General features: G+C 31.7%; 3 protein-coding genes across 6 annotated transcripts; 1 reads left to right on the forward strand and 2 right to left on the reverse strand.

Annotated features, from left to right (window-relative positions):
* Positions 1–1,756: 1,756 nt before the first annotated feature.
* On the reverse strand, positions 1,757–16,104 carry LOC100788484 (actin-related protein 9). Of its 2 annotated transcripts, XM_003556301.5 has the most exons (20): positions 15,864–16,104; positions 15,709–15,781; positions 15,487–15,596; positions 15,339–15,398; positions 15,186–15,248; positions 14,129–14,228; positions 12,259–12,464; positions 11,201–11,321; positions 11,000–11,064; positions 10,256–10,345; positions 7,913–7,963; positions 6,623–6,754; positions 5,373–5,462; positions 5,211–5,281; positions 4,921–5,120; positions 4,802–4,845; positions 4,665–4,714; positions 3,899–3,944; positions 2,793–2,843; positions 1,757–2,204 (listed from the first exon to the last, which is right to left on the reverse strand). In XM_003556301.5, the coding sequence occupies exons 1-20, from the start codon at positions 15,864–15,866 to the stop codon at positions 2,061–2,063; spliced, it is 1,770 nt and encodes a 589-aa protein (XP_003556349.1). In that variant the 5' UTR covers positions 15,867–16,104; the 3' UTR covers positions 1,757–2,060. The 2 variants fall into 2 exon arrangements, with proteins under 2 accessions (XP_003556349.1, XP_006606363.1); XM_006606300.4 differs by lacking the exon at positions 15,339–15,398.
* Positions 16,105–19,017: 2,913 nt separating this feature from the next.
* On the forward strand, positions 19,018–21,698 carry LOC102662651 (uncharacterized). 3 transcript variants are annotated; one of them, XM_006606303.4, is made up of 3 exons: positions 19,018–19,170; positions 19,569–20,719; positions 20,887–21,060. In XM_006606303.4, the coding sequence occupies exons 2-3, from the start codon at positions 19,586–19,588 to the stop codon at positions 20,914–20,916; spliced, it is 1,164 nt and encodes a 387-aa protein (XP_006606366.1). In that variant the 5' UTR covers positions 19,018–19,170; positions 19,569–19,585; the 3' UTR covers positions 20,917–21,060. The 3 variants fall into 3 exon arrangements, with proteins under 3 accessions (XP_006606366.1, XP_006606364.1, XP_006606365.1); XM_006606301.4 differs by having other exon boundaries at positions 19,569–21,698; XM_006606302.4 differs by having other exon boundaries at positions 19,036–19,170; positions 19,554–21,698.
* Positions 21,699–22,794: 1,096 nt separating this feature from the next.
* LOC100526950 (uncharacterized) lies at positions 22,795–25,190 on the reverse strand. The gene is given in 5 exon segments (NM_001249472.2): positions 22,795–23,133; positions 23,222–23,320; positions 23,445–23,534; positions 23,625–23,739; positions 24,999–25,190. Coding segments are annotated over 5 exon segments (474 nt in total). The 5' UTR covers positions 25,067–25,190; the 3' UTR covers positions 22,795–23,031.
* Positions 25,191–26,135: the final 945 nt, after the last annotated feature.

A 26,135-nucleotide genomic window follows, 5' to 3' on the forward strand; every position in this document is an offset into this window, starting at 1 on the left:
TTTTCTAGATGTGGGACCTTCCACAAGTAGTGTGTTAGAGATCAAACCCATGAAGTAAAGAGATAAACTAATACACAATGTTTGACTACATACAAGAGAAAGAAAGCACTGTAGTTGTCGATTGAACAATGTTAACCAAAGCAACATGAATAATCAAAGGGGGTCACCCATGTTGTTTGATAGGAAAACAATAAAAAAAAATGGAAATACTGTTTATGCCAACAAAGGAATCAGCACTGTTTGGCAAAGATGAGAAGACCAAGACCACGTGGACAATCTTTGAATTTGAACAATCCAAGTCAATTTAGAATATTTAAACTATTATGAATTATGTGGTCGGCTGCACTATATGGCACTTGATTTTGGTACGTAACCGGGTTTTGAGCAAGGGAAGAAGAATAGTTCCAGAGAGTTCTAGACAATGCATTAAGCATTGGCAATAACAAATCTTGATGATGATTCTTCGAACTGTATTCTTTTCCTTTCTCTGGTCATCATATATATTGTGAATTGTAATCATTGCTTCCAGACTAACTACACAATTCCACCATATGGCTTCTAGAAATTCATTACTAAAGGATATATAATCGATCAAATTAAAATACATGATATTTGCATGGTTGTTATTTTTTATGTGAATTCTCACACTGAATGCATTTCAATTAGTATTAAACTGAACCAATTTTCTTATTGAAAACTGTTGGCACGAAAAGACTTTTTTTTTTCAATTTTCCTAAATTTTGTCTTCTTTTAGCTATTAAACCTTTAAAGTATAAAGATAAAAAATGTATTAAGTACTTTATATATTTATGGTCAATTTTCCAATTGAATAACATGTATTTTTCAATTTAAATGACCACTTCAATTTTTCTCTCTGAAATATATATTTACAGGACATCTTAATACTTATAATACTCATTATTATATTATAATAACATAATCATATATAATAATAATAATAATGTTATATTTTTTACAGTTTATAAAAAGTAAAAAAACGTAAAAAAATATTGTATATTATTTATTTGAAATATTTTATTGTGAATATTTTATTATTTTCAATTCACTTTATATACTATAAATAGTTTCTCTCCTGTCTCTATCCACTCTATTCTCCAACCTTTTCATTGATTTGCATATCATTTTATGCTCCTTTTCATTTATTAGTACATTTCATAAATTTTATTTTCACTTAATTTAAATTATTTTTTCTATTTTCTTCTTTTACTACTGGTCTTTGATCACTTATGTATTAATTACACTAGTTGATTAGTATGCCTCTTATGGTCAACAATAAGAAATACTAATTATATATTATTTTTTTATAAATGTCATGCATGTAAAATTTTAATTATTTTTTCTAAGTAATGTTTTTTTTATAATGTCAAATATGACATGACTTCATCCCTGCATTTAGCCCTTTCTTTTGTTAAACTTAACTATCTGTTCAAAGTTGAACAACATTTTTTATTTTACTTTTAAAAGAGAAAAAAAACCTCAGCTCTTAAACAAATAGTCAATAATAAAATCTAAAATTTAATCAAATCAAATTAAAAATAATAACCCCATAAACAGATAAAAATCTTATCATATTTCTGATTAATCGTGCAATTTCTTCAAGACCATTCTGGTTGTTGTCAATAACACATGTTTGAAACTGAATAAATTGAAATCAAAGTTTCGTTTTTAAATTATTTAATAGCTTGCCATTTTAAGTAAAAGGAAATAATTTCTCACTTCAATAGCCATATGCTACTAAACAAAATAATATTTAATTTAATATAAAATTTCAAAAGGTAAAAACAATGGCAAAATGAGAATCCGGGTAATTGACCCCTTCTTAAATTTCAAGGTAGACTATAAGTTATATTCACAAGGACTACTTTCCATTTCTTTTGCCTAAGCTTCCGACGTGAGACTTGAGTTTGCTATGGCCTAGTTAGCCGGGGATTATGGAATTGTAATCCATATAATTAACTAATTATCACACGTAGCCTTCTAATATTGTTTGCATTTTTTTTTTCTTCTTCCTGTTTTCATTGTAGTGTCTCATCATCCTTTCAAGAATTCATATAACACATAGCTTGAGCTTGAAGATAATATGAATCCTTGTATTTTTTGTTACTTCCAACATGGACCCCATTGTGAATCCAGTCCTCCCGACTTATCCATGCATCCCTGCCTAAATCAAGAACACCAAGAATCTGCAAAGGCATATCAGTATGTTAAGCAAAAATTAAGGATACATTATACATGATCAGGTTCAGGTATAAGATTTTAAAACAAAATATCTGACCACTTCCCACCAGATTTAACATCTTACAATTAATAATGGACCCACAATTGTGGAACTTGGACATTGTAATAAAGGTCCACATCCCACAATTGAAAATCAACTGGAACCGTAGACCTGAATCTGAAATTGATTGATAATTTGTATTTAAAAAATAACAATGATTTACATATATAAATAAATAAACAACTACTAAAACATATTATTTATTTGGCTTCGCTAGGCTCGCCCTCTGTTTCCCTCTCAACCTTAAATTCATGAATTTTATGACTTTGAAAGCTGAATAATTAACAAGATTATTTTTCCAATAATTTAAGACATCAAATTCCTCCAAGTCCATGAAAGAAGAATCAACATTAACATCCAAAAAGAGATGAACATATATTTCTCATTCATAATTGAAAAAACATATAGTGACAATAAGAACCATTTAATAACCAACAAGAAGAAATTCATGAAGTAAGAAGCCAAGCATGAAGGTCACAAGTGTTCAACATACCGCCCCGCCCTTCCAAGACACAAACGTCGGATTTGTCCTTGATTGTAGAACCTTAAGAGCCACCATGTACAAAAGGTAGTACATAAAATCAGAGACAAATAGTTAACAAGAAAACAAAAAATAAGTAGGTTAAAGCTATCACTTTCACATAAATGTGTAAAAAAAAAAAACTATTACAATTCAATGGTTTGAGCTTGGTTGAAAGTGGCCAAACCACAATAATCAAACATTGGCTTAAACATGTTTCTGGTTTCTAAAATATATTTGTTTTATGCTTTGAGTCTCTAAAATTTTTCTTATGGCTTTGATCCCTATAAAATTTTATTTTTCAGCTTTAGTCCCTATTACTATCCCACGCATGACATGTCAACTATCTATTGGATAACAAACCCAATGATTCTAACATAGGGACTAAAATGAATATCTTCTAATAGAAGAGGGGCAAATATCAAAAGTTTACGATTTTATAAGAACTAAAAAAATACCATTTAAGGACTGAAAAACAAAATTTTATAGGGACCAAAACCATAGAAATTTTTTATAAGGACTAAAAACATAAAACAGGTATATTATAGGGACTACAAACATAATAAGCCTTAAATACCATTTTTTAACATTATATAATATATTAAGTAATAAATTAGATCAAATTCTATGTTTTAAAGATAAACTAATAATAAGAGACTAAATAATAATAATAATCCAACAAATACCCCTCTTAAGGCTGAACTTTCGTTGTAGCTTGGCATCGGACCTTTATTTTGCTAAAAAATTGATTCTGGTTATATTAAAATTGAAAAAGGTTTACCACCAGTTTCACTAGTTCTAGACTGGTTCAGCCAATTATTTACTGGTTCTTTGCTGGGTTGAGTGAACTGGACACCTGACTAGTTCACCTCTTTTTCCAATCAAAGCCACTACTTCAGACCATTTTTTTTTTTATCTTTTATCAATGTTTATGGATCGATTATTCACACTACATTACAACAATTATATGGAGCGCTAATGGCCAGCAATGCCACTTGGATCAGATTTGTACGCACACCTATAATTTTAAGTACAGATGATTAAAAAGTAATCATTAGATTATAGGATATGAAACTAACCTCCACAGTATCAATTGCTTCATTTGGAGGAATGGCATGTAAAACTCTGAGACTCAAAAGAATAGTGGATTCATCCATCAGCTTAATATCATGACATAATTAACAGAATCATTCATGACACTATGGTGTTGAAATTCGACATGAAAAATAGAACTAATTAAAACAAGATGAGGAAAAATGAAAAAGCATAAAATGATGGTCACTGCTAAACGTACAGTTCTTTTAGAGAAAAAGTAAGGAAAAATGGGATAATGTCCAACAGGATGAAGAAAAGAAAAATAGCTTACGAAGAAGTCAAATCTAACATTAAAATTATAAATAATAAAGAAAGAAAACAAAAAAAATTACATTAACGTTGAAGTCAAAACTTCAGGTCATTAAATGAGATTATGTTTTCGTTCCAATATGTAACATAATTACAGACAGAATTCATTGATTTGCTTAATATGTCTACAATATCACACTAACAAGTAACAAGGATGCTGGTGATTTCAGGTTTTTTTTTTTTTTTTGGTCTTTTGGGTACAAAGAAGTTTGGGGGACGGGGGTAGGTTTTCCAATTTCAAGGTCAGGAAGATGATCTACAAATGAATAAGCACTAGTAAGAATTAAACCCTTATCAATGTAGTTTGATCCCATCAACTACTTTTTCTTTCTTTAATACGAAACAATACATGAACTATCATTGCAAATATCAGTATCATAGCCAAATTAACTTGTTGTCAGGTAGGTTAATATGATAAGGTGAATCAAAATTGAAACAAACCTTTCTTCTACTGCTGCAACTAAGCCACTTGTCAAAGCCACCCCACCAGTCTATTCCAGAAAAATGTGTCAATTCCTTCCAATCAACATGTAATATTAAGATATAATTATATACCAAGCTCAACATGTAAAACTCACCAATTGTATGCTACAAAATAATTTTCTCTGGATGTCTATGCGACCTGTGAATACAAAACCCAGCAGTTAAACAAGGCTTCAAAATTATGTGTATGAAATGAAAAAAAGGACAAAATTACCAGTTGAGAGAATGCAGTTAGTAATAGCCTCTGCAAGGCCAACTTTCTCTTCTTTTTTTGGCTTAGTTGAAAAAACTGGATAGCTTTCCCACATTGGTAATCCTCCATTAACATTGGGATAGAAAGTATCTGGCATGTCAGACCTCCGCGAAAAGTCAATATGCCATGTATCTTCAAGCATATCCTCATAGTCGTGAAACCTAGCAAGGGAAACCACTAGAATTGTGTAAACATATAATTTGTTCACAAACATGCTAACAGCACAGAAAGAAATTCATGAATCCACTAACCAAGTACGGGGCGGAGGAGGATACACATCAGGAGTTAAAAGTGTTGGATAGAACAATCCCATAGGAGGAACCTGTGCAATAATCATCATCCCTTTGCAATCATACCATTGTTCAAAGGAAAAATGTGAGGGAAAATGAAAAACATTCAATGGAGGAACATACATTAAGAGCAGAAAGCCTTGTCTTGTGAGACACAGCTGGCACTTTTTCCGCATAGGAATGAACTACTGCAACAGCATCAAGTTCCCCCTCCTATAGACAGGACACTAGATGATTAAAAAATGAATCCAAGTTTGGAAGCAAGCAAAAACTTGAGAGGAGCAGCAGCACTAGTTGTATATGATGAGATGCATATTCGAAAGTCATGAGACACGTCCAATGTTTTGGCTTATTTGTACATTAAAGGGCAGTTATAAAGAATATAAAAACATTAAAGGGTGGGCAAACTCATTTGGAGAAAATAAACCTTAAAAAGAGACAAAAAGAATATAGAAAAACAGATAATTTGAAGCAGATTTTATGTTACAATTTTTAATATTTATATCAATTTAAATATTATTAAGTTAGCTTTTCTTCAAATTTTATTGTGTAATTTTTCAAAAATTTTGAAAATTTACCAAGTAATATTTTAAAATGACCACAAACCCAAAGTGTACAGACTAAGTAGACCCTCCACATAAAATATAATTGAGAAGAATTGTGCACTTGTACTTACATCAAAGAGTATTGCATGCTAGGAGGTATTTTGTCCAGCATTTTTTTGTTACTTAGAAGCTACTTTTACATCAGAACTCAAAATAAGAGATTTAAAAATAAAATAAGAGTTGTTTGACAGTTTTCATTCTTTTAGCCTAAAAGAGATGGACCAAAGAGAGAGAGAAGAGAAACCAACTTTTTTTAAAATGCTACTTTCTCCCTTTTGCTTCAAACTCAAGCTATGTGTTATATGAATTCTTTAAATAATTATTAGACTCTACAACAGAAACAAATAAAAAAATAAAAGGTGTTAAGAATGTTTGAAATAGGTTTAGTCACTGCTACTTACTTTTTTGTAGGCCATAGGACAAAATCAATTCAAATAGATTTAAACAGTTGTTTGGAATCTGAATTTACTTTGTACACAAAAAATACCTTGAAACTGTAAGATTACTTGTTCCCAATGACAAGTGGAAAGGAATGAAATTTGTAAATAGTACTATATAAAAAAAATTATTCATGATATTTAGAAACAAGATAAACATATTTACAGGGGCACAAATGTGCGGCAACTAATTTACAAATTAAATAATCCAGCTTGCACTCAATAAGCTTGAGCTCTAAATTACTCAGGGAGATGTCTGCAAACTCAGTAACAGGATGCAAGGAAAATAATGTATTGTTTCAACAAAATGAGATAAAGTAGTAGAACTCACCTTGACTTCACAATATGTCTCTTTCAGTTGATTTAACATTAGCAGATCTATAGGTTTTGCAAAAACATCTGAATGAACTGGTGACCAAGTCTGGTAGTGTCTTTGGGTCCAGAGAAAAGCCCTTGATATATCCTGAAAGTATGAAGTCCTTATTTAAATAATGACATCATATAATACCACAAACTTACAAAATTTGGAACACACAAAATATGGTCAGCTACATAATTAGAAGAATTATAATATGAAAATCTTGATACTAAAGCAAATTGAAAAAGCCAAAATAGCAACATATTACATAATGGAGAATCCGTATACATTGACAAGCACAGTTTTCTTTAATTACACGAGGCACGGGATTTAGAGGGTGTGTTGCTGAATATTTTTAACAATTGGATTATACAAGTCAATGTTAGGTAAGTGTATAAGAGTAGTAGAGTGGAATTACTCCTTTCTTTTATTTCAGTTTAGTATAATTAGCCTTTACAGTTAACTCAACTAACCTTGGGTTAGTTGACAGTTGTAATAACAGCTGTGTACAGCTGTCCTAGCTCTAGCATATATACTAGAGTTGTAATCGTTTTTTGGATGGGTTGAATATTATCATCTTCCTCATTTTCTGTTTAGAAGTTTTTCTCTCTTTCGTTTATAGAAAGCTTTAAAAGTGGTTGTAATACATATTTGTTGTAACTCAAGTTCTTATACGTGTACATCTTTCATCCAATGTATAACTCATAATCATAGTTCAATTTATTCCCCCACCATTTAGGTCTTTTTTGGAATGCCTAGGCTAGCTGAAGACTTTTGTTTGGATCAATACTTCATAGAATAAATACTATTGGAAAGCCTCCTTAATTGTGGTCACCCCTAGCCTATCTTAGTTGTGGCCTCTTTAGGGGTTTCCTTAATTGTCACCTCAAGGGTGGTGTTTAGTCCCAGCGACTTATATGACTAAAATAGAGCTAAAAAAGTTTGCACAGTCCTCACTTTACAAGCTGGTTTTGTGAGATTGAGTTGTGCCCTAAGTTCAAATTCTAAGAAAATACTTTTGTTCGGACCAATATACTACACAATTAATCCATTTGTTCGGACCAATATAGTTTAGTTTATACATGGCAAAAGTCACGGTCACAGGTGGAAAGAAAATCACATAGTTGCTACACTTAAAGAAAAATTTGAGTCAGAAAATCAAATATTAGGTATATCAAGCATGTCAGTAAGTGCATATTTTCCAAGTTTTTAAGGATTTAAAACATCAGTAAAAATGGGTAGAAATATGAAACTATTTTGTACCTCACCACCAAAAGGCAAAGTCTTTCCGGTTGAAGGTAGAGCACCTCCATCCTGAGCAACAAGAGACAAATTTAAATGCCAAGATTAGTGACCTTGTGTTTTTCATATCAATCTGAACTACCATCATCTATGCAGAGAACTCAACTTCAACAGTTAATAAATAGGCACAAGCTAATACTTAAAGTTGATATATGTGGCCAATAGCAAAACTATATTCAGAATAATATTACTAGTGTCAAAGTCATAGAAATTATTTTACCATATTTGTTTTACTGAAGTCACAAAGAAAATACAATGACTGGTCAGAAGTTTAAATCATTAAAACAAACGTCACAATCAACAATATTTAGTTGTTACGATTACCATGGCCAACATAAGATTTATAGACAACCTCACATAGTGGGAAAAAAATTGTTTTTGTTGTTATATCTCTAACCATAGTTATTAATCCAAGATAGCAGCATGCAGCGTTATTTGATCCATAGCCAACCCCACCTACGTAGTGTTTGGCCTAACATTTTCTGCGCTTCTCTTTCCTTAAAAGAAGTTGGGCTAAGCACGATTTTACAAAAGCTCTTAAAAATAAAGTAGCTTTTTTTTAATGAACAAAATCCCAAAAATAAAGCTTCTATGAAAGCTACTTGGAGGAGCTTCTACTTTTCAGGAGAAGGAAAGCCCAGACAAGTGGGGCAAAACACTACCCTGAGAAAAGGAAGGGTTATTGTCATATTAATCAACACATGAAAGCAACCAAGCGATTGGTTTTAACTTAGTATATGTTTGGTTCTGCGTCTAAGAGACTCTGATTAGCGTTTTTTACTGAAAAAATGAAAAATAAAAGCTAAACAGAGTAGCTTCTCTGTGGACGTAAAAATTAAACGTGTATGGTTTGAATTGGCGTATTATCAAACATGCTATCAACTTGTCACCCAAGAGTGTCATTTGTAGGATTTTAGAAAATTTAAGGACCACTTTCAAAAATTGAAAATATCAGAAAAGTAAATGTTATTTTCCTTACTGCTGATGGTACAACAAAGTTTTCCACACTGCCAAATCTGAAAGTTGAGGGTGGTTACTTCAAAACGAATGAAGTAAAGTTCAGGGAGCATATATACATTTTCTGCTGTAATTAATCTACTACCACACTGTCAGGCAGTGCTGGCAGAGGCGGAGGGAGGGGGGCACATGCCCACCCCTCCCCCCCAAATTTTTTCAAAGTGTATTTAATATATTATAGAAAAAATTATGCCCTCCTAATTTTTTTTTTAAAATATTGAAAAATGATATATGAAAATTACCATGTTAGTAGACACTTGGGGAGAAAATTAGAGAAAAATGAGAAAGGTGTAACTACAATAGGTAATATAATGCGAGAGAAAGAGTAAGATAAAGAGAAATTATAGGCATTAATGAAATATTTGTAATGTTACAGAGTCCACATATAATTATTCAAAATTATTTTATACATCTAATTTATCTTTTTTCTCTTATACTACCTCTATTAATATATAAAAGAAATAAAACCAATAGAAATAGTTAAGTTAGTTAATTTTAATTAAAAATATCAAATTTGAATTTTATTCTAAAAATACCCATATAATCCAATAGTTAAAGTAGTGGTTATATTTAATAACATTACTAAATAATTTTTTTTTTGCCTATGAAATTGACTTAAATTGTTAATAAATCAAATGAATACATCCACTTGTATATGAAATGATTGATTGTCTCATTAATAAAATTCACAATAATTTAAGGATATAAAAAATGTATCTATTTGTTTCTTATATACAAGTGTATAATTAATATATTTAAAACCAAGTATGTTTTTTATAATTACAAGAAAAAATGTATCTATTTGTTTGTTATATTTATATAAATGATCTAATTAGCTAGGTAGTAATGTTTTTTGTACTTGATATAGTTATATTTTTTCTTTATAAAAAATATTAGATATATATATATATATATGATATATATATATATCATATATTAAACTTTTTATATATTTTTTATACATGTAAAAGTTTATTTTTTCTTTGGCCCCCCTCAAACCAAATTCCTGGCTCCACCCCTGGGTGCTGGATAAACATACAGTGATGTGTTGATCTACATACAGCGCTGTCATTAATCTACTTCCAAATTTTCTGCTGTTAAGAGTAGTAGATCATAGAACTATTAATCCATAAAGACAAATTCTAGATTCATGTTCAGGAAAATGTTACATCATTGAGTTATTCCATCTTCCAAGATATCCTAATAGAAAACTCCAAATGTAGTGCCAAATAAGATATGTTGAATAATAATAATAATAATAATAAAATACACCGAAGTTTCATTTACCTCAATGCATATAAGTGATGTCACCTGGGCACCAATATTCACAACACATGCTGTTGATAATCCATTTCCAAAAACTGCTGCAAGACCTTCCTGGTCAAATAATACCATATGAAATCTTTAGAAGCTAATTGAGAAATCCTGACAAATAGTTCCCTTCTATGTATAAAAAGCCTATTTGATCAAATGTTTTAGTATTTGATCTCCAACACCCCATTCTATAATTATATTTCATCATCCATCAGGATCGTGATCCCTGATGTAGATTAAAGATATCGCAACTGTTAGAGCTCAAAGGATTTGTAAAGCAAGAGCAAAAAGTTTGAGACTAGGAAAATTTGAATAAAGTCTGCTGCAACAACTTCCAACAGTAAGACTCGGTTTCATTTGGAAAATATTAACCAAAAGTATGACAGTCAAATCACCCAAATTAAGGGCAAGAACAGCTTTGCTTAACACACATTTGTTCAGTTCCCTCAATTTTCATTACCAACATGCTTGATACCAATCTTGAGGGACTGAACCCACTCCTTGAGAATGAGGCTTGCCGATGATACCAGTGTCCATCTATAGTAGTCAAGGGAGTTTGAAATAACCCCAGAAGTAAATTAAAATATTATCAACAGCAGCAACAAAACAACTATAACCACGATCAGTCAATGATGATGTTCATCATCTCAGATTAATAGTCATTTATACCAGCATTCATCATATCATATAAACTTATAACAGCAAGATAGGTCATACCTGGTGTACCACTGCTGAGCCAAAGCGGAGTTCTTGTAGTACTAAAGATAGAATTTCTTTTATTTCTGCTCGTGGCAAGGACAAAAACATAAAATGACTATGTCAAGAGTGGAAAAATAAGAATTTGAAAAGAACCACAACATGCAAAATAAATTAATGACAAGTATTTATCACAGTTTAAATGAACTAATTTCCAAATACCACGATTGTCAAATGTTTCTGGCATCACAAGAACAGCAGAATACATATTTCTTTCATTGTGAGGAATGTGCAGTTTCTCTATTAAAATCCAGTCCCAAATAGTATGTAGATCTTCAAGTACCTGCAAAATAGGCAAGTGGTAGTGATATAAAATGAGAGCTAGAAATAATGTCGAAGACACTCAACATTCTCACCATTCAATCACAGTAAGTATCTTAATCTCTAAGACATGGTTCACATTTAGATATCCTACATTAGCTAGAAATATGGCCAAACTTCTTACAAGTGTTGGGCAACACTTTCCCTTGAGCTAGCTTTTGTAGTAAAGTTAAATCTAATCTGTTTCTAATATAGTATCAAAGTCTGTCCAGTCTTTGATGTTTGGCCACCCATAGATGTCTAGTCTTGCAAACTTCATATTCCAACTATTCAATCTTGGGCATGAGGGGGAAGATGTTTCACATCAGCTAGGAATATGGCCATAATACTTTGTAAGGCTTGGGCAATCCTCTTCCTTTGAACTAGCTTTTAGGGTTGAGTTATTAGACCCATTTCTAATAGTTTATATAAGCAACTCAAAGGACCCTAAATTATTTGGACAAGCAACCCGAACTTCAGACTCAAGTTATCCCAATCTAGAAAACAAAATAAAAATATATTCCAAAAGAGGTTAGATATTCAATGACCAAAACAACTAAACCATAATTTCCCAAATTATTGACGATAAATCTCTAAATCACCAATACAAGTGTTAACTCCCAATTCAGTTACATCATAATTACTACAATTTATTACAACAACAACTCCTTATCCCACTAGGAATTACTACAATTTATTAATTAATAATTAAACATATCATCCCCCACTTCTGCATTATTCTCCATTATGAAGAAAACTTATTGTATATTTTTTTTTAAATGCGGAACTAACCTAAAAATGCAACAGGCAACAACAAAGAAGCCCATAGGTGATGCTGTGATGGAGGAAAAAGCTTTACAGCACCTAGATAAAATTACTGACTTACACCAATAGTATTCTAGTTTGGAAGTGATAAGTACCTGCTGCATGGAATAATATTGTGAAATGTTCAAATGTCCTCTGCGAATTGGATGGCAAAAACAATATGGTTCAGTTGGGGATATTCTTAATGCTTCCTCACCACAAATGAACTCTTTGAATTTTCTTTCACTTGCATTAGGTTCCTTTGAATGTGTACCTTCTTTTGGATCCAAAAACTGACCAGTCTCATCTTTACTTGAAGTCTCTACAAGTGCCAATTTGTATACAAATCATAACATAATGCTAATTAATATGAAAATAACACAGCATTTAAGACCAAAGCAAAATTAAATGCCATGTCCTCTTATGTACATCTACAATGCTTATAATGGATCACAAAGAACCAAAAAGCTAAACATGCTCTGTTAGTTCACACAACAAATAGATTGAACTCAGATTAGAGAGACAGCACACCCCATTCATATTTATGTAGAATATATTCTTTTTCACAATCAGAAAAAGCCAGATGATCAATAGAACTAGTTGCAATACAGACATTTCTTTAGTTTCTTTGTTTCTGGGCAACAATAACTTGAGAAAGATACAGGGAGTGTAGCCGCCTATGTATTTGAAGTACACATAGATAGCCCCTCAAGAGCCTGAACTTATGGAGACAGCAAAACAAAACAAGTGAACATCAAATTCTTAAAAAAATAAATCTGACCATCAATTTAAAATTTGAGTTCATGCAGGTTTTCAGCAACTTGTCTAACCACATTCCAACTCCAAGACAGTTATAGTAAAGTTATGATGCATCTTAGAATGTTGAAATCTGAGGTGCTTAGATACATAATTTCAGGTGAAAATTTTATACCTGTCCTAAATTCTTAAATTCCTGATGACATTTAATGGAAACAAAGCAAAAAGAAATGCTCAAATATTGAAATTAATAGCAGGCTTGCACCTCTCCCTTCACACTGTGATTGAAAATAACAAATAAAGGAACAAGTCCATTGACCAAGACATAAAACTAGTAAGAAAAAATATGGAGAACAAATGAGGTTCCAGATCCATAAAATTATGCAGCTCTAAATCATTTAATAAATGCATTTCTTACATCTAAATGGGGCACAGTTAATACAGATCTACAGTACAACTGAAGCACCCAACATTGACTCAGTGAGTTTTGACCAGGAAAAAAACACATAATGGCTCTTTTTAGGAACACTCAGAAAGCAACTTATCGTTAAAATGATGCCAATATCTTTTGTTACACCATGGTCCCAATCCAAATAAACAACTACACCATCACAATAAATTCCTTGCTTACACTCAACAGAATCAGAAGCAGTCCCCTTCATTGAATAAAAATGTAAAAGAGAGGAAGCCAACCTCTCAATAACCACTAATGCATGGAACATACAGGATTAATGTGTTCATCAGTGTTACTGTTATACCAACTCGCTTATGAAATTATTCATGCTACCATCAACACTTCATTGCTCATGTGACATAATCGTTTTAATTTGAACATTCCAACTTCTCACTTCTAAATGAAGACCTCAGTTCCAAAAAAAAAAGCAACAAAGCAAACACAAGGACCAAACAACGATGGGACAAAAAGAAGATAAAAGAGAATAACATGTTTCAATTTAATGTCACTAAAAAAATAAAAACAATAAAAATTATCTTAAAGTGACTTTTCATATAATAATTGTAATACTTTATAACAAGATAGGGTAATGCATCAGCTCTAACATTACGTTGTTCAAATAATACTCATTAAAGATACTTTCCAGCTCATATTAGATACTTGGTAAAATGGACATAGATGAATCAAATGCTAAGCTAATTGACATAAACATACCAAAGCCATAAAGGAAACCAGGAAAGTGCTAGGAAAATGCAAAGAGACCAATTTCTTCTTACCTAATGATACAGATGAATTAGTGGCCTCCTCATAGACATTAGTCCAGGTCAACGGCAAATCCTTCCTGATATGAGGATTGTGTCCATCAACACGTCCCATCTGCACATCAGGTACATTGAAAGTCATAGTATTAATTAATTAATACTATTAATTAAGAAAAAAAGTTACTTGGGCTTAAGTTGTATTGTCAAATAGTAATCCTAGAAAAAACCAATAACAACTTCATAAATATTTGATAGAATTTTCCAAATAGATTAGTTTTGCCTGATCCTGAGAGTAGGAAATCGACTTTTCACTTTTCAGAAATCATAGAATTCATCCTTGTTAACATGTTCATAGAATCAATGAATAACTAGCTACTAGAATCATTCCCAAAACTTATCTATCATACTCTCTCAATGGATAACCTGTTATTTTGCTTCTTTTGTCTTCAGTAGCTCTCCAGCTTTACATGCTAGATTTTGCTCTATTTTTATTTAAACCAGCTTTACATGCTAGATTTTACTCTATTTTCATTTAAAATGACTTTTATTAGAAGAAAACAACCATGGAAATAAGAATTGTCTAGGTGATACATGAGTGAAGTGACAAACTTCATGAGATCATAAGGACATGAATTGAATATGTCTTCAAATCATATAAGTAATAAAAGCTCAGTTAAGCATTGTTTATTTATATTAAGGACAAAAATAGCAGTGACCTTCATAGAAATGTGATTATTCCCAAAAGGGTTAATCAAATTACAATATCTTTAATGAATAATATATTTGTCTGTCTGCATGTCTGTCTTCTGCAGCTCATCACTTATCTTCAGCTCAAAATCTTTATCAAATCAAGTACAACATAATTGCCACAGATTTCACACTACTAGAAATGCGATGGTTTGAAAGGGGAATATTAGTCCCATGCTTAAACAGATCCAAAGAAAGTCTGGACAGGTCCAAACATTATTACAACAAAATTACAGTAACACAACAAACAACAAAATCAGATCATACAAACAAACAGTTATGAGTTCATTCATTTGAATTGTAACTGAATAAACATTCCACATACCTTACGGGGGAAAGAGTTACCGGGACCTTCATCCAAAAACGGTATCTTCAACAATGGTGCAATCTTTTTTTTTTTTTTAACAAAAGAGGGAAAAAAATCAATATTAGCAATCTGTAACATGAAATTACAGCCTCAAAGTGTGCCATAACTTACAAAATCATAAGCTTTTTCCCTTTCGATGAGCTGTGTTGTTGTAACCATACTATTAAGCATCTAAATGCATGCAGAAAGAAAAAAAAAGGTGGGTAGGGGACAGAATAAAATGGAGTATAAAATAAAATTGTCAAATTATAGGGAAAACCTGATCTATAACAGTAAAGTTAGGAATTTGTTTGGTATGGCGAGCAATGCAATGAGGAATATTAAAAGGGGTGTCCTGTGAAGCCAAGCCAATCCTAACATTTGCAGAACCTGAGTAATAATGGGTACAGTATCAACAAAGTTAGAATATTTAAGTGCTTGATGTTGATTTTGGGAAGAATGTGGTAAATGGGTAGTGAACAAAATTGAATTTTTTGCATACCTGGGTTGATAACAACCAGATTGGAGCCTCGTTCTGACATTATTTGAGAAGGAAGCGCGGACTTAAGGTAATCCTGTGACATGAGAACATCCCCAATATGATGTGAGAACAAAATTGTTGAAAGGGTAACGGTAACATAAACAGATAAATTGTACCATGGGAAAGAGAGGATGTTGTAGTTGCAGTGAGTAGAGTGACAAAGGTTTTGAAATTTGGTGTGTGTGTGAGTGTTTTTTTTCCTTTTAGCCTTTGTTATTTTCTCTGCTCTTGCTCAGATCAAAACTGAGGAACACTTTCTCCTACAAATTTGTTTAATAAAGGTTCCTAGTAGGGGTGGCTATTCCCGCTTAAGTCCATGAATCGGGCACGGGACTCTAATCCGCGGGTGGGTTATGGATGAATTTTTTAAAAAAAAATTGATTACATAAGATTTTAGGTTCATCTTGCATAATTTATGGATTATGCGGGTTTGATTAGTGTGGTATGTGACCCTCAAACTCACAAACCAGGTAAGCTTAATTTAAATTCAATTAATCCAAAAAAAATTTATATTTATGTTAAAAATTTAGTTGGTTGGGTTAAAACTTTTATAATTCAACATTTATTAGAGATTTTTTAAAATATATATATAATTGAGTATAATTGATTATTTTTTTAAGAAGAAAAATATATTTATTTTGAAATTATAATTAAAAAAAAAAGACAAAGTTTAAGAGATGAGACAGACCAATATATTGCTTCCGTGTATAAGTGCAGGACAGACTAATCCGATCTACACCAATGTAAATTTATGCAAGATGGACTATACACAGAGGACAACGTACTTATCCACCCTAGTTCATACTTTCATAGTATCTCCTAAATTAAATTTTTCTAACAAATTTGTCTAATAAAGGTTCCTACTCTTCTAGTATTTTCTAAATTAAAATTTATAAGATTAAATCATGATTTTGATCTTGAATTTTTTAGGTATTCACGGTTAGCTTCTTAAAATGTAAAAATTAAAATTTTATTTTTAATTTGTAAAAAATACGATAAATTAATCTTAAATTATTATTTTAATGTGATTTTAAAATAAATTATATTGATATGTCTTATGTATTATTTAATTATATAATATTATGTAATTTATTTTGTTACGTCATATTATTAAGTTTAATTTTTCATTTTTTAAGATTAAAATATAAGGAAGTTTTTGTAAATTTAATATTTTATTTTTAATTTAATATATTTTAAAAAGATACTTTAATTCCTAATTAATTTGTAATTTTCCTAATTCTAAACCTCACCTACGTAGAGGTGGGGAATGCTGACTTGTCACTAACCAGTCCGCTAAGTGGTGGTCGTCGAGGACGTGTGAAGCGAAAGAAGGTTGGTGGTGGAGATAGAGACAAGGAAAATAATGATTAAATTATTAATGGCTATTGATATTTAGACCAGCTCATTTTTTTAATACCTGCGCTGGTAGACATTTTCCATTTTTGGAATGTTCTACCTGCTATAATTTTGCCATCCTTGTTTCTTGTTTGAGGTTAAGCTGGGCATCAGATATGATGTTTTTGAACTTTTCTTTCTAAAGTATTCAATTTTTGCTATAAAAAAATTATGTGAAGATGGTAGTTAATATTGATAGAACGCACGAAAGATTAGATTTAGAATTACGAATTAAAATATGTTTTTGAAATATATTATATTAAAATTTAAAATAAAAATATCCGATCTTTAAAAAATATCTTTAGTCTTTAATTGTAAAAGATAAAAAATTTAAATTAAACTTAATTATATAATGTGATAAAATAAGTTGAATGATATTATATGATTAAAGCAATAAAAACACATCTCAATGTGACTTATTTTAAGATTATATCCAAATAACAACCTTAATTTTATCATTAATTTTATCTCTTAACTAAGACGATTTTGTCTACTTGATGCTTTTATTTAATGATTATCATGTGTCATCAAAATTACAAGAGATATGTAAGAAAATAATTATAAAAATCATTGAATTTTGATGTGAAAATTACAAAAGGTATGTAAGAAAATGATTATAACAATTTCAAATAATAGGATTGTAGAAATAATAGAAATAAAAGAATATGATAATATTTATGTTAATAATTTCATGCAATATAAGACTTATTTGAAAATTTAAAAATATTTTCAGAAACAAAAATGACAAGTATGTGCCAAGTTTTGGAACCAAAATGTCATTAAATGTGGTTAAGTTCAATGGTTTAAATGATAATAAGTTGTTAAGTTCATAAAATAAATTGAAAAATTAATTTTTTGATATGAGACAATAAGGTGGATGACTTATGTCAATCACCAGCGCGGCTAAGTGATTAATGGAAGTATGTGATCAATGGAAGTATCACATGTGTACAACTGTTTGGGTTAATAAAAAAAAATCAACATAGGATTAATTTGTTATTTTTTATTATTTTTCATCTTTCAATTGCGTTTGACGAATTTAAAGACGAAAATGAGTATTTTAATTTTCAATCAAGCAATTTCAAGAAGAGACGTAAATAAAGGGACAATGAGATTTTAGTTTTTTTAAATATAAAATAAAAATAAAATATGTTTAGTTTTTTTTAGCAAAAATAAGTTTAGTTAAAATGGAGATAAATTTATGTTTAATTTAATTTTAAAATATTTTGATGTCAATTTTTTTAAAAAAATTGTAATCTTAGGTTTTAGTTTTAATATCATCAAGTATGCGGTAAAAAAAAAAACATCAAAGTATCCTTTTTCTACTTTTCTATTTGATTAAACACATAATCAATTACTTTCGCACATTAATTATGTGTACAATTAATCAATAATTAATTAATTATACAGATAATGGATAATGTGGTACTATAGTCAATTATGTTATACACAAAATAAATTATATGATCAATAAAATGTGTAACATAAAATAACTCATATTATATCATAAACTATGAAGTATTTTCATTAAAAATATTATCTAAACAATTTAACAAACTTTAACTGCTTATACCTAATTACTTAGCTAATATATCTTACATTAAAAATACATAATCATTAAACTCATTATAACATATAATAAATATTTTAACTTTTTTAATAATATGTTAAAAATCTTATAAAATATAACTTATAATTAATTAAAAATATAATTTTTATACTAAAATGTATCTTTATTAAACTCTTGATCTAATTGTTGAAATTCTGATTTCCAACATAGAGATCAAGTAACTTTTGTGAGGCAAAGTAAATGGGTAGAGTCGTCTTTTTATCCAGTGGTCGAGTCGAACGATGAAACTTTAATGCATTATTTTAATTTTTAAAGTTTAAAGTGAAAAATTTAAACGCAGCGAAACCAAGCAAAGTAACAAACAAACACACATGACACATCGTTAAGGTCGAAATGAGTTGCTGTTTGAGATCACTAGCTGCTGCTTCATACTTCAGATCCACCTTCTGATTCCTCAGGTAACGCCATGTTTAGTTTGTTACTGTTTCTAAATTGAGTTTTCAGTTTTTCAAAATTTCTTTTCCGGTCCTTCACCACTCTAGCTTCGCCGCCGGAGAACCCCAAATTGGTGTGGTGGCAGTAGCAACTTTCGAAATTTGTTTTACAGAACAGTTTTTGAGATCTCTCACCGCATTTCTATTTCTGGAAATGAAATGAGAATGATTCACTGTTGCAAATTCTACGCCATGAATTTTCCATACATGTAATAATTCTCCCTTTTGTGGCATGATTACATTTGTGTGCTGGGTTTCTAATTTCTGTTAAAGATTAAAAAAGCTAGTGTGCTTATGCAGAATATGTCAATGTGATGGCAATTAATTAATTAATGTATTGAGATCAGTTCAATGTGATGTAGATCCTGCAGGCTTCACCATGAGTAAAGCATTTTCATCAAAGAAATATTCCTCTTTGCCCCCATCACCTACACCATTCACAGCTGCACCATCCCGTGCGAAAAAGAAGCCATGTCCTAGAAGCCCTTTGCAGGATCTCAACCGCATTTCCAGCAGCAGCAACAGTAGTTATGCTTCTTCTAGTGTTTCCACTGAAGCCCCAAAGGGTTGTCTCAGGTTCTTGTCTTCCTCTTCTTTTAGAACCCCTGTCCACAGACCCAAGAGTCTCACCAAAACTCCCAGCTCAGTTCCTCGTGCAGCTCCACCGAAACAGTCTAAATCTAATTCTTCCATGGAGAACCTTCCAAAGGGTAATGCTGGGTTGAGAACTAAGACACTTGCATCGGATAAGAAGCGGACGCATAAGAAGAACCCGCTGTGCCTCTACCAATGGCAGTCTGGGAAGAAATCTGGTTCTAGGACTGGCCAAAAGTCTAAGCCTTGTTCTGCTTTGAATGAACATGGCAAGCTTTTACATAGACTACCATCTGCATCAGAGGAGTTAAAGGAAAAGGAGGATATCTTGGGAGGGAGAAATGATAATGCTGGTGAGCATGCCCATGTCAATTTGGGTCATGGTGCTGTAAACTCGACTCCTTTGAGTAAAAAGGTTACTGGGTCGTATTTGGAGGATGTTAGAGTTTTTAGGGATGTGGAGGAGAATCCAAACTCAATGGATAGTAGAACACCTCCAATTCATGACTCTCTTTCCCCGGAGATACAATGTGGGTCTTCTTTGGTTCCAAAAACAGCAACACCTGCTTGTTATGGTGCTGGCTATGTTGTTTCTGGTGTCGTTGACAAGAGGAAATGTAGGCCTAGAGGGATTCTCACTGTAGAGAAGAACTATTCATGCAGTGATAAAATAGCTGCTAATAGTTTTGATAATGATGAGAAGAAGAAAGTAATTGATACTAATGACCATGCTAGTCCTTCCTTGTTACCTTTGCCAACTGAAGCTGTAGTGCATTGGCTTTCTTCTCCATTTAACAAGGGAAAGAAAATTCCGAGTAAGGAGTTTGGAAATGGACTAAATCAAAGTCAGGGACTAGCAGAATCCACAACTCTTGCTTCCAGTACTTCACCATCATCCAGTTCTAAAACTTTTTGGAATGTAAGTGATAACGGTGATTTGTCTGGTGGTGCTAATGGTATCATGAGAAAAATCAGTTCTTCAATTTCTCCAAATGGACTTGCTGAATTTCAAGTACCTTCTAATTACATATTATCGCCTTCTTATTCATCCTTATTGTTTTCTCCCAATCCCACACCTATTTGTAGGGCAGGCAGCTCAGGAAAAGGAAAAACTGATAGATATAATCTCATTGATGAGAATTCTCCATTTTCCCTGAATTCATTTGGTAGTGGAAATGTTATTCAAACTCCACAGTCAGATTCTAGTTCAGATTTACATGTTGGATTGTCATTGGTGCATGCAGACAAACGAAAGGAAGATATTTCTAACCCTGGCCTTAACTCATCCAGCAAAATACTTCTATCAGAAAGCTTACTTCTCAATATTTCTATGCCCCTGGAGGATTCTGTTAATTCAAGTTTCCAATTTGATTTTTTAACTATGCCTTGTGAATCTATTGATCTCAGTAAACGTCCAAATTTTTTGGAGGGTCAAGATCCTTGGTTATCTAGTTCTACAACAGAGAATGCTTCACAATCCCAAATGAGGATATCATGGAGGGAAGGGTTAATGAGCCAATTGTATGAGCTGGATGAGTTTGACTGCTGTAGATGCTTGTCAGATGAAAGAGAAATTGCCAATGAATCTGGTACCAATAGATTTTCAGGTCCTCAAGTCAATATTGAAATAAATGATGGTAAAAAATTGAACAGTGATGTTGGAATCACTGAAACTGAGGATACTGAACAGGAAATTGATGGCCTTAGCAAAGAAAAAATTCCAGCTTTAATATCATGTTCAGGTGCTGAGTCCATAAGCACTGATGGTGGTAGTCTAGTTGCTCCAGGGGATGACTGACACTGGACTTTATGCCACGTGAACAAACCATTCGAAGTGTGAGTCCACCCCTTCATTGTTTGATCCATTTATTTATAAAATAAAACAACTTGTCATGTAACACCCCTTCATTGTTTGATCCATTTATTTATAAAATAAAACTTGTTGTCATATAACACCCCCTCCCCCGAAAGAAAATTGTCAGAGGGGCTGATCTAGGTGGTTATTCGAACAACTTCTCACCTTTCTCCAAGGCTATGTAGAAATACGCCTCACTCATGATGTACACTTTGTCTTGGGAAGAATTTCAACTTGGTGGAGGCAAATTTTTCTCTACTTCCAATTTAGGAGTAATTAACTGCTCAAGTGGTTAATCAAATCAATAGTGGCTACTAGGTAACCATTCTTTGAACATGTCATTAACTGATTGAGTAATTAATAGTTCCTAAACTAGAAAAATTTTAACGACATTTTTGTTGTTGTAATGTACCCTAGTCTTTTTCCTTCCCACTTTTTTTCATTCTTGTTTTTAATGAAATTTGTCTTTCACTCCTATTGGTTAACCTACATGGAAACCATTCACAAAATATTATGTTATCAGTTTTTATGGCTTTGGGCAAGGTGTCTCTATTTGTCAATTGGCTACAGGAAATTATTACTAGCTTCATGTCGGTATCTTCCAAAAACTTAAGGGGAAAAAGCAAAGGAAGAGAGTTGATTGGAGAGTGTAAAGAAAGTGAGTGTAACATGGATGCAATTAAATTAGTTTCACTTTCACCTAAAAGAGTTGAATGGTGGTCATATAATTGGGCATCGATGCGAAACAAGTCTGTTGATCAACATAATACGTGTGTATATAATGCGCAAATAACGCTCCTTTGGAATGTGAAGCAAAGTATTTGAAGCGTTCAATCTTACCATATTCAAATTATGGCAGTGTTTTGTATGGTGAAGTCAGTCAAGATTAAATAGTATAAGCTAGTCATGGTTAAATAATGCAGAAAACTGTTTTGCTCTAATTGGTTAAAAATTTATTATGAGTGATTAAGTTAATTAACACATTCTTGGCTTCTGATTTTGTTAATCCCAACGTGAATGTAAGGGACATGAGGTAAAACGTGGCATATAAACAACAATTTATGATAATATTTGAGACTCCAGAGAAAGTAGTGACTCCAAACTCGCCAAATCAGGACTCTCAAATCGGAAGTACACACTTGTATATATCATATTTTATTGTATTTCAAATCTAACCAAAGCTTCTGTTAATAGCTATTCTTAGTGCAAGTACAACAAAATGGTATGAGAATGATTAAGCATATTCATAATCAAATTATGTGCCAACATACAAAAATCATCAATGCAAAAAGGTTTAAGCAATAATTCCATAACACAACAACAAAGAAATTTAATAACCTTTTCACTGAAAACAGATACACAATGCTTTCTAATCTCTAAATTGTCTTTGCTTTTGGGGTCTTCTTCCTGATTTGTCTTCTGGTAATCGAGTACTTCATCTCTATAAAAAATAGCAATGCACCACAAAGTGCTGTGCTCTGCCATCCAAAGTGAACACATTATATTAAGTTACACAGGTAAAATCATTAGATAGAAACACATGAAATAACAATAGTTTTCACATACCTGAATGAAATCATTCAGCAGTAAATAGTATTCAGGGTTATTAGATCTATAGTTGTAAAAATCATATAGAATTGGAGTAGAAAGCCCCAGATACAAGAGCTAGAGGAAAAAAAAGTAATCAGGGTTATAATTCTTTAGGACCAAAACAAAGATCAAAACTGGAAAAGTAAATTTAAGAATGACAACTTTTATTCATTTCAAACCTAGGAGAGCAAGCCCTTACCAGAAGATAAGATCCAAATGTACTGCCAAGCACGAATAGAATTCCTCCAACCCCCTTTAGAAATATGATAGAGGCAATGACTGACCGCACCTGTATTTAACATTTTAATCAGAAAGGCATATACAAGTAAAAATTAATTCAATTCCAAGAAATGTATAATATGAGAAAAGATGGCCTTACATTAATATCTGGTGTCTTTACCCCCAGTTTGGAGGATAAATTTCTCTTCAGAACAGTGAACTTGGGAATCAACTCCTTTGCAATGGGTCCACCAGTGTCATCAAATTCATTAAACCTAGCAACATACATTCTATATAAATACAAAAATACTAAATGTTGCTTCAATAGTATTATTAGCAAACTAATAATTACTTTAACAACACAACATTTGATAGGCTAAAATCTTGTCACAAGGTACCTGGTATACAGCCTATATGCTCATTCATAAACATCAACCCGGTGATTCACCACCAAGTTACAAAATAAAGTAACAGGACTTAAAACTGCTGAAAAAGGCTGAGGCTGGCTACAGAAATGCATTTTAAATTTCTAATCAACAAGTCTCCAAGACATCATATCAGAGCAATAGAATTTAGTAGAGTTGCAATCTCAGCACAAATTGCATATGGTACATTTTTGGGCCCACATATATTTATGTAACAAATACCACTGGAAAACCAGCCAGCTGAGTTCTAACTCTATCAGTTGATTTCTTAACACAGCTAGGCTTCTATTAAGCTCTGATATTCAATATCCACCCTGGACCACCGATACCCCAATATAGACAAAATGCAACATTAAATTAAAGACTGCAGAATTCATTAAAGAAAAAACAGGACTTTCAGAAGGACTAGTAAAGAAAAGTCAATATTACTATTGACTAAAACAAACAAAAACTACAAAGTAATAACAAACAAATTATCAAGATTTAGAACGGTTCATCGTATTATTACTGTCTCATTACTCTCATAGCTCCTTGTATATTCTGCTAGGCAAAAACTTGTCCACAACCCATGTTAAATGAGCCATTTAAACTATAAATTTGTAGTCTACCTAACTTGATATCAAACTCAGTACTAATCGCAAGCCTGAAAATTCTCAATGATTTGAAGGAAGCAACTCAAGGAAAAGCAACATTAAACCCATATTTCAAGTGCAACTCAAGGTTTCAGGAGGGTTTGGCTGCTGTTGTTGCTAATTGCTAATATATAATAACAATATCCCAACATGCTGGCATACTTAAGAGAACGAATTAATTAACTAATAATTTACATAAAAGAAAACCATGAAGCACCAGAGACAAAGATGCATCGTTAAACTTGAACAGCTCACCATAGTTCCCAATTATCAATCAATATAACCATTAAACAACATCATGGGTTTGTACTATATCTACGTGTCTCTAAGTGAAAACACAAATACGAATGAAAAACCCAGATGCAAAAAAACGAAAAGTTCGACGGGGAAGTAATCTGAACGTCATGAAGAAAAAATAAAATAAAAATAAACGAATGGATCTAAAGAGAGAGAGAGAGAGAGAGAGAGAGGACTGACATCTGCCATGCTGAGAGGATGAAGAGGGAAGCAAAGAGGACGCGACCCAGAAAGGAGGAGAACCCCATATTTTTCTCACTGTTTTGAAGCAGCAACAAGAGAAGAAGCAGAAGCTGAAGACGAAGGGAAGAAGAAAAGTGTGAAGAGTCGCAGTGTTCTACAGTACTGAGGTCAATTTGGTTTTGGTCTTTTGGTTTGATTCGTCAAAGTGTTAAACAATTTAAGGTTGTGACATTCGGAATAAATTGTTTTGCAAGAAAAACACATATGCTGCTTAAGCTTAACACTTTTATTTTTGTCATAATCACATATGCTTATCTTACCGCTTTATTTTACTCCCTCAAAAAAGAAAAAAAAAACTTACCGCTTTACTCATTTTTTTTAGTAACCTTTGATTTGAACTAATTTAATTTGCAATTGCTTTAAGATTAAAGTACGCGTGACTCCGTACGATTTTGTTGTTGTTGTTGTTTTTTGAAGTGGATTTTGTTGATTTCTATTTTTAATGAAGAATTTGGGGATTTTTTTTTCTGAGTAGAATTTCGGGGTATAAAATAAATCTTAAGGGATGGGTTGAAAAATTATTAATAATATGGGATGACGATTAAAATAAATAATTGTTCTTGTTAAAAATAGTTAAAAACCATTCTTTAATTAGAATTAAAGTTAAAGAAAGTTAACTAATGAAAAAACTTGAGAGAGGGGTTGATTGAAAAAGTTGCAGAAATATGAGAAGAATTAATAGTTTGCCTTAAATTAAAAGGTTAGAATCTTAAAAGTCTCACTTACATATTTTTCTTTGAAGATATATAATTGACCCGTGATTAAAAAAAATTATAAGTTGGATTCTTCTCGTTAATAATAATTCACATTTATTGATAAAAAATACCTTTGTTTGATTTTTATCGATAAAAAAAACTTAACTATTTTGACTTATTATTTATTTATTTAAAAAAGTGATCAACACTCCCCTCCTATTGATTTCTAAATTGCGATATGACATGCCATTCGGGCTGCTGACCATTTTTATTTTTTATAAAATTTCTACCACGTTAGAAAGGTTTGAATCTTAATGTAGCTAGTTATTGCCCGTTGGATGCGAGAATCAGCTTTTTTACACTTCAACATTTGCAGCCT

Source organism: Glycine max, chromosome 20 (genome assembly GCF_000004515.6).
Source record: "Glycine max cultivar Williams 82 chromosome 20, Glycine_max_v4.0, whole genome shotgun sequence".
NCBI classification, from domain to species: domain Eukaryota; kingdom Viridiplantae; phylum Streptophyta; class Magnoliopsida; order Fabales; family Fabaceae; genus Glycine; species Glycine max.

Coding starts and splice junctions, on each gene's coding strand:
- LOC100788484 (XM_003556301.5), bottom strand. Junction 12,465..14,128: donor TAATTCATCTGTATCATTAG/GTAAGAAGAAAT, acceptor TGGCACTTGTAG/AGACTTCAAGTAAAGATGAG. Junction 6,755..7,912: donor CTTTGCCTTTTGGTGGTGAG/GTACAAAATAGT, acceptor TCATACTTTCAG/GATATATCAAGGGCTTTTCT.
- LOC102662651 (XM_006606301.4), top strand. CDS start 19,586: ATGAGTAAAGCATTTTCATCAAAGAAATATTCCTCTTTGCCCCCATCA.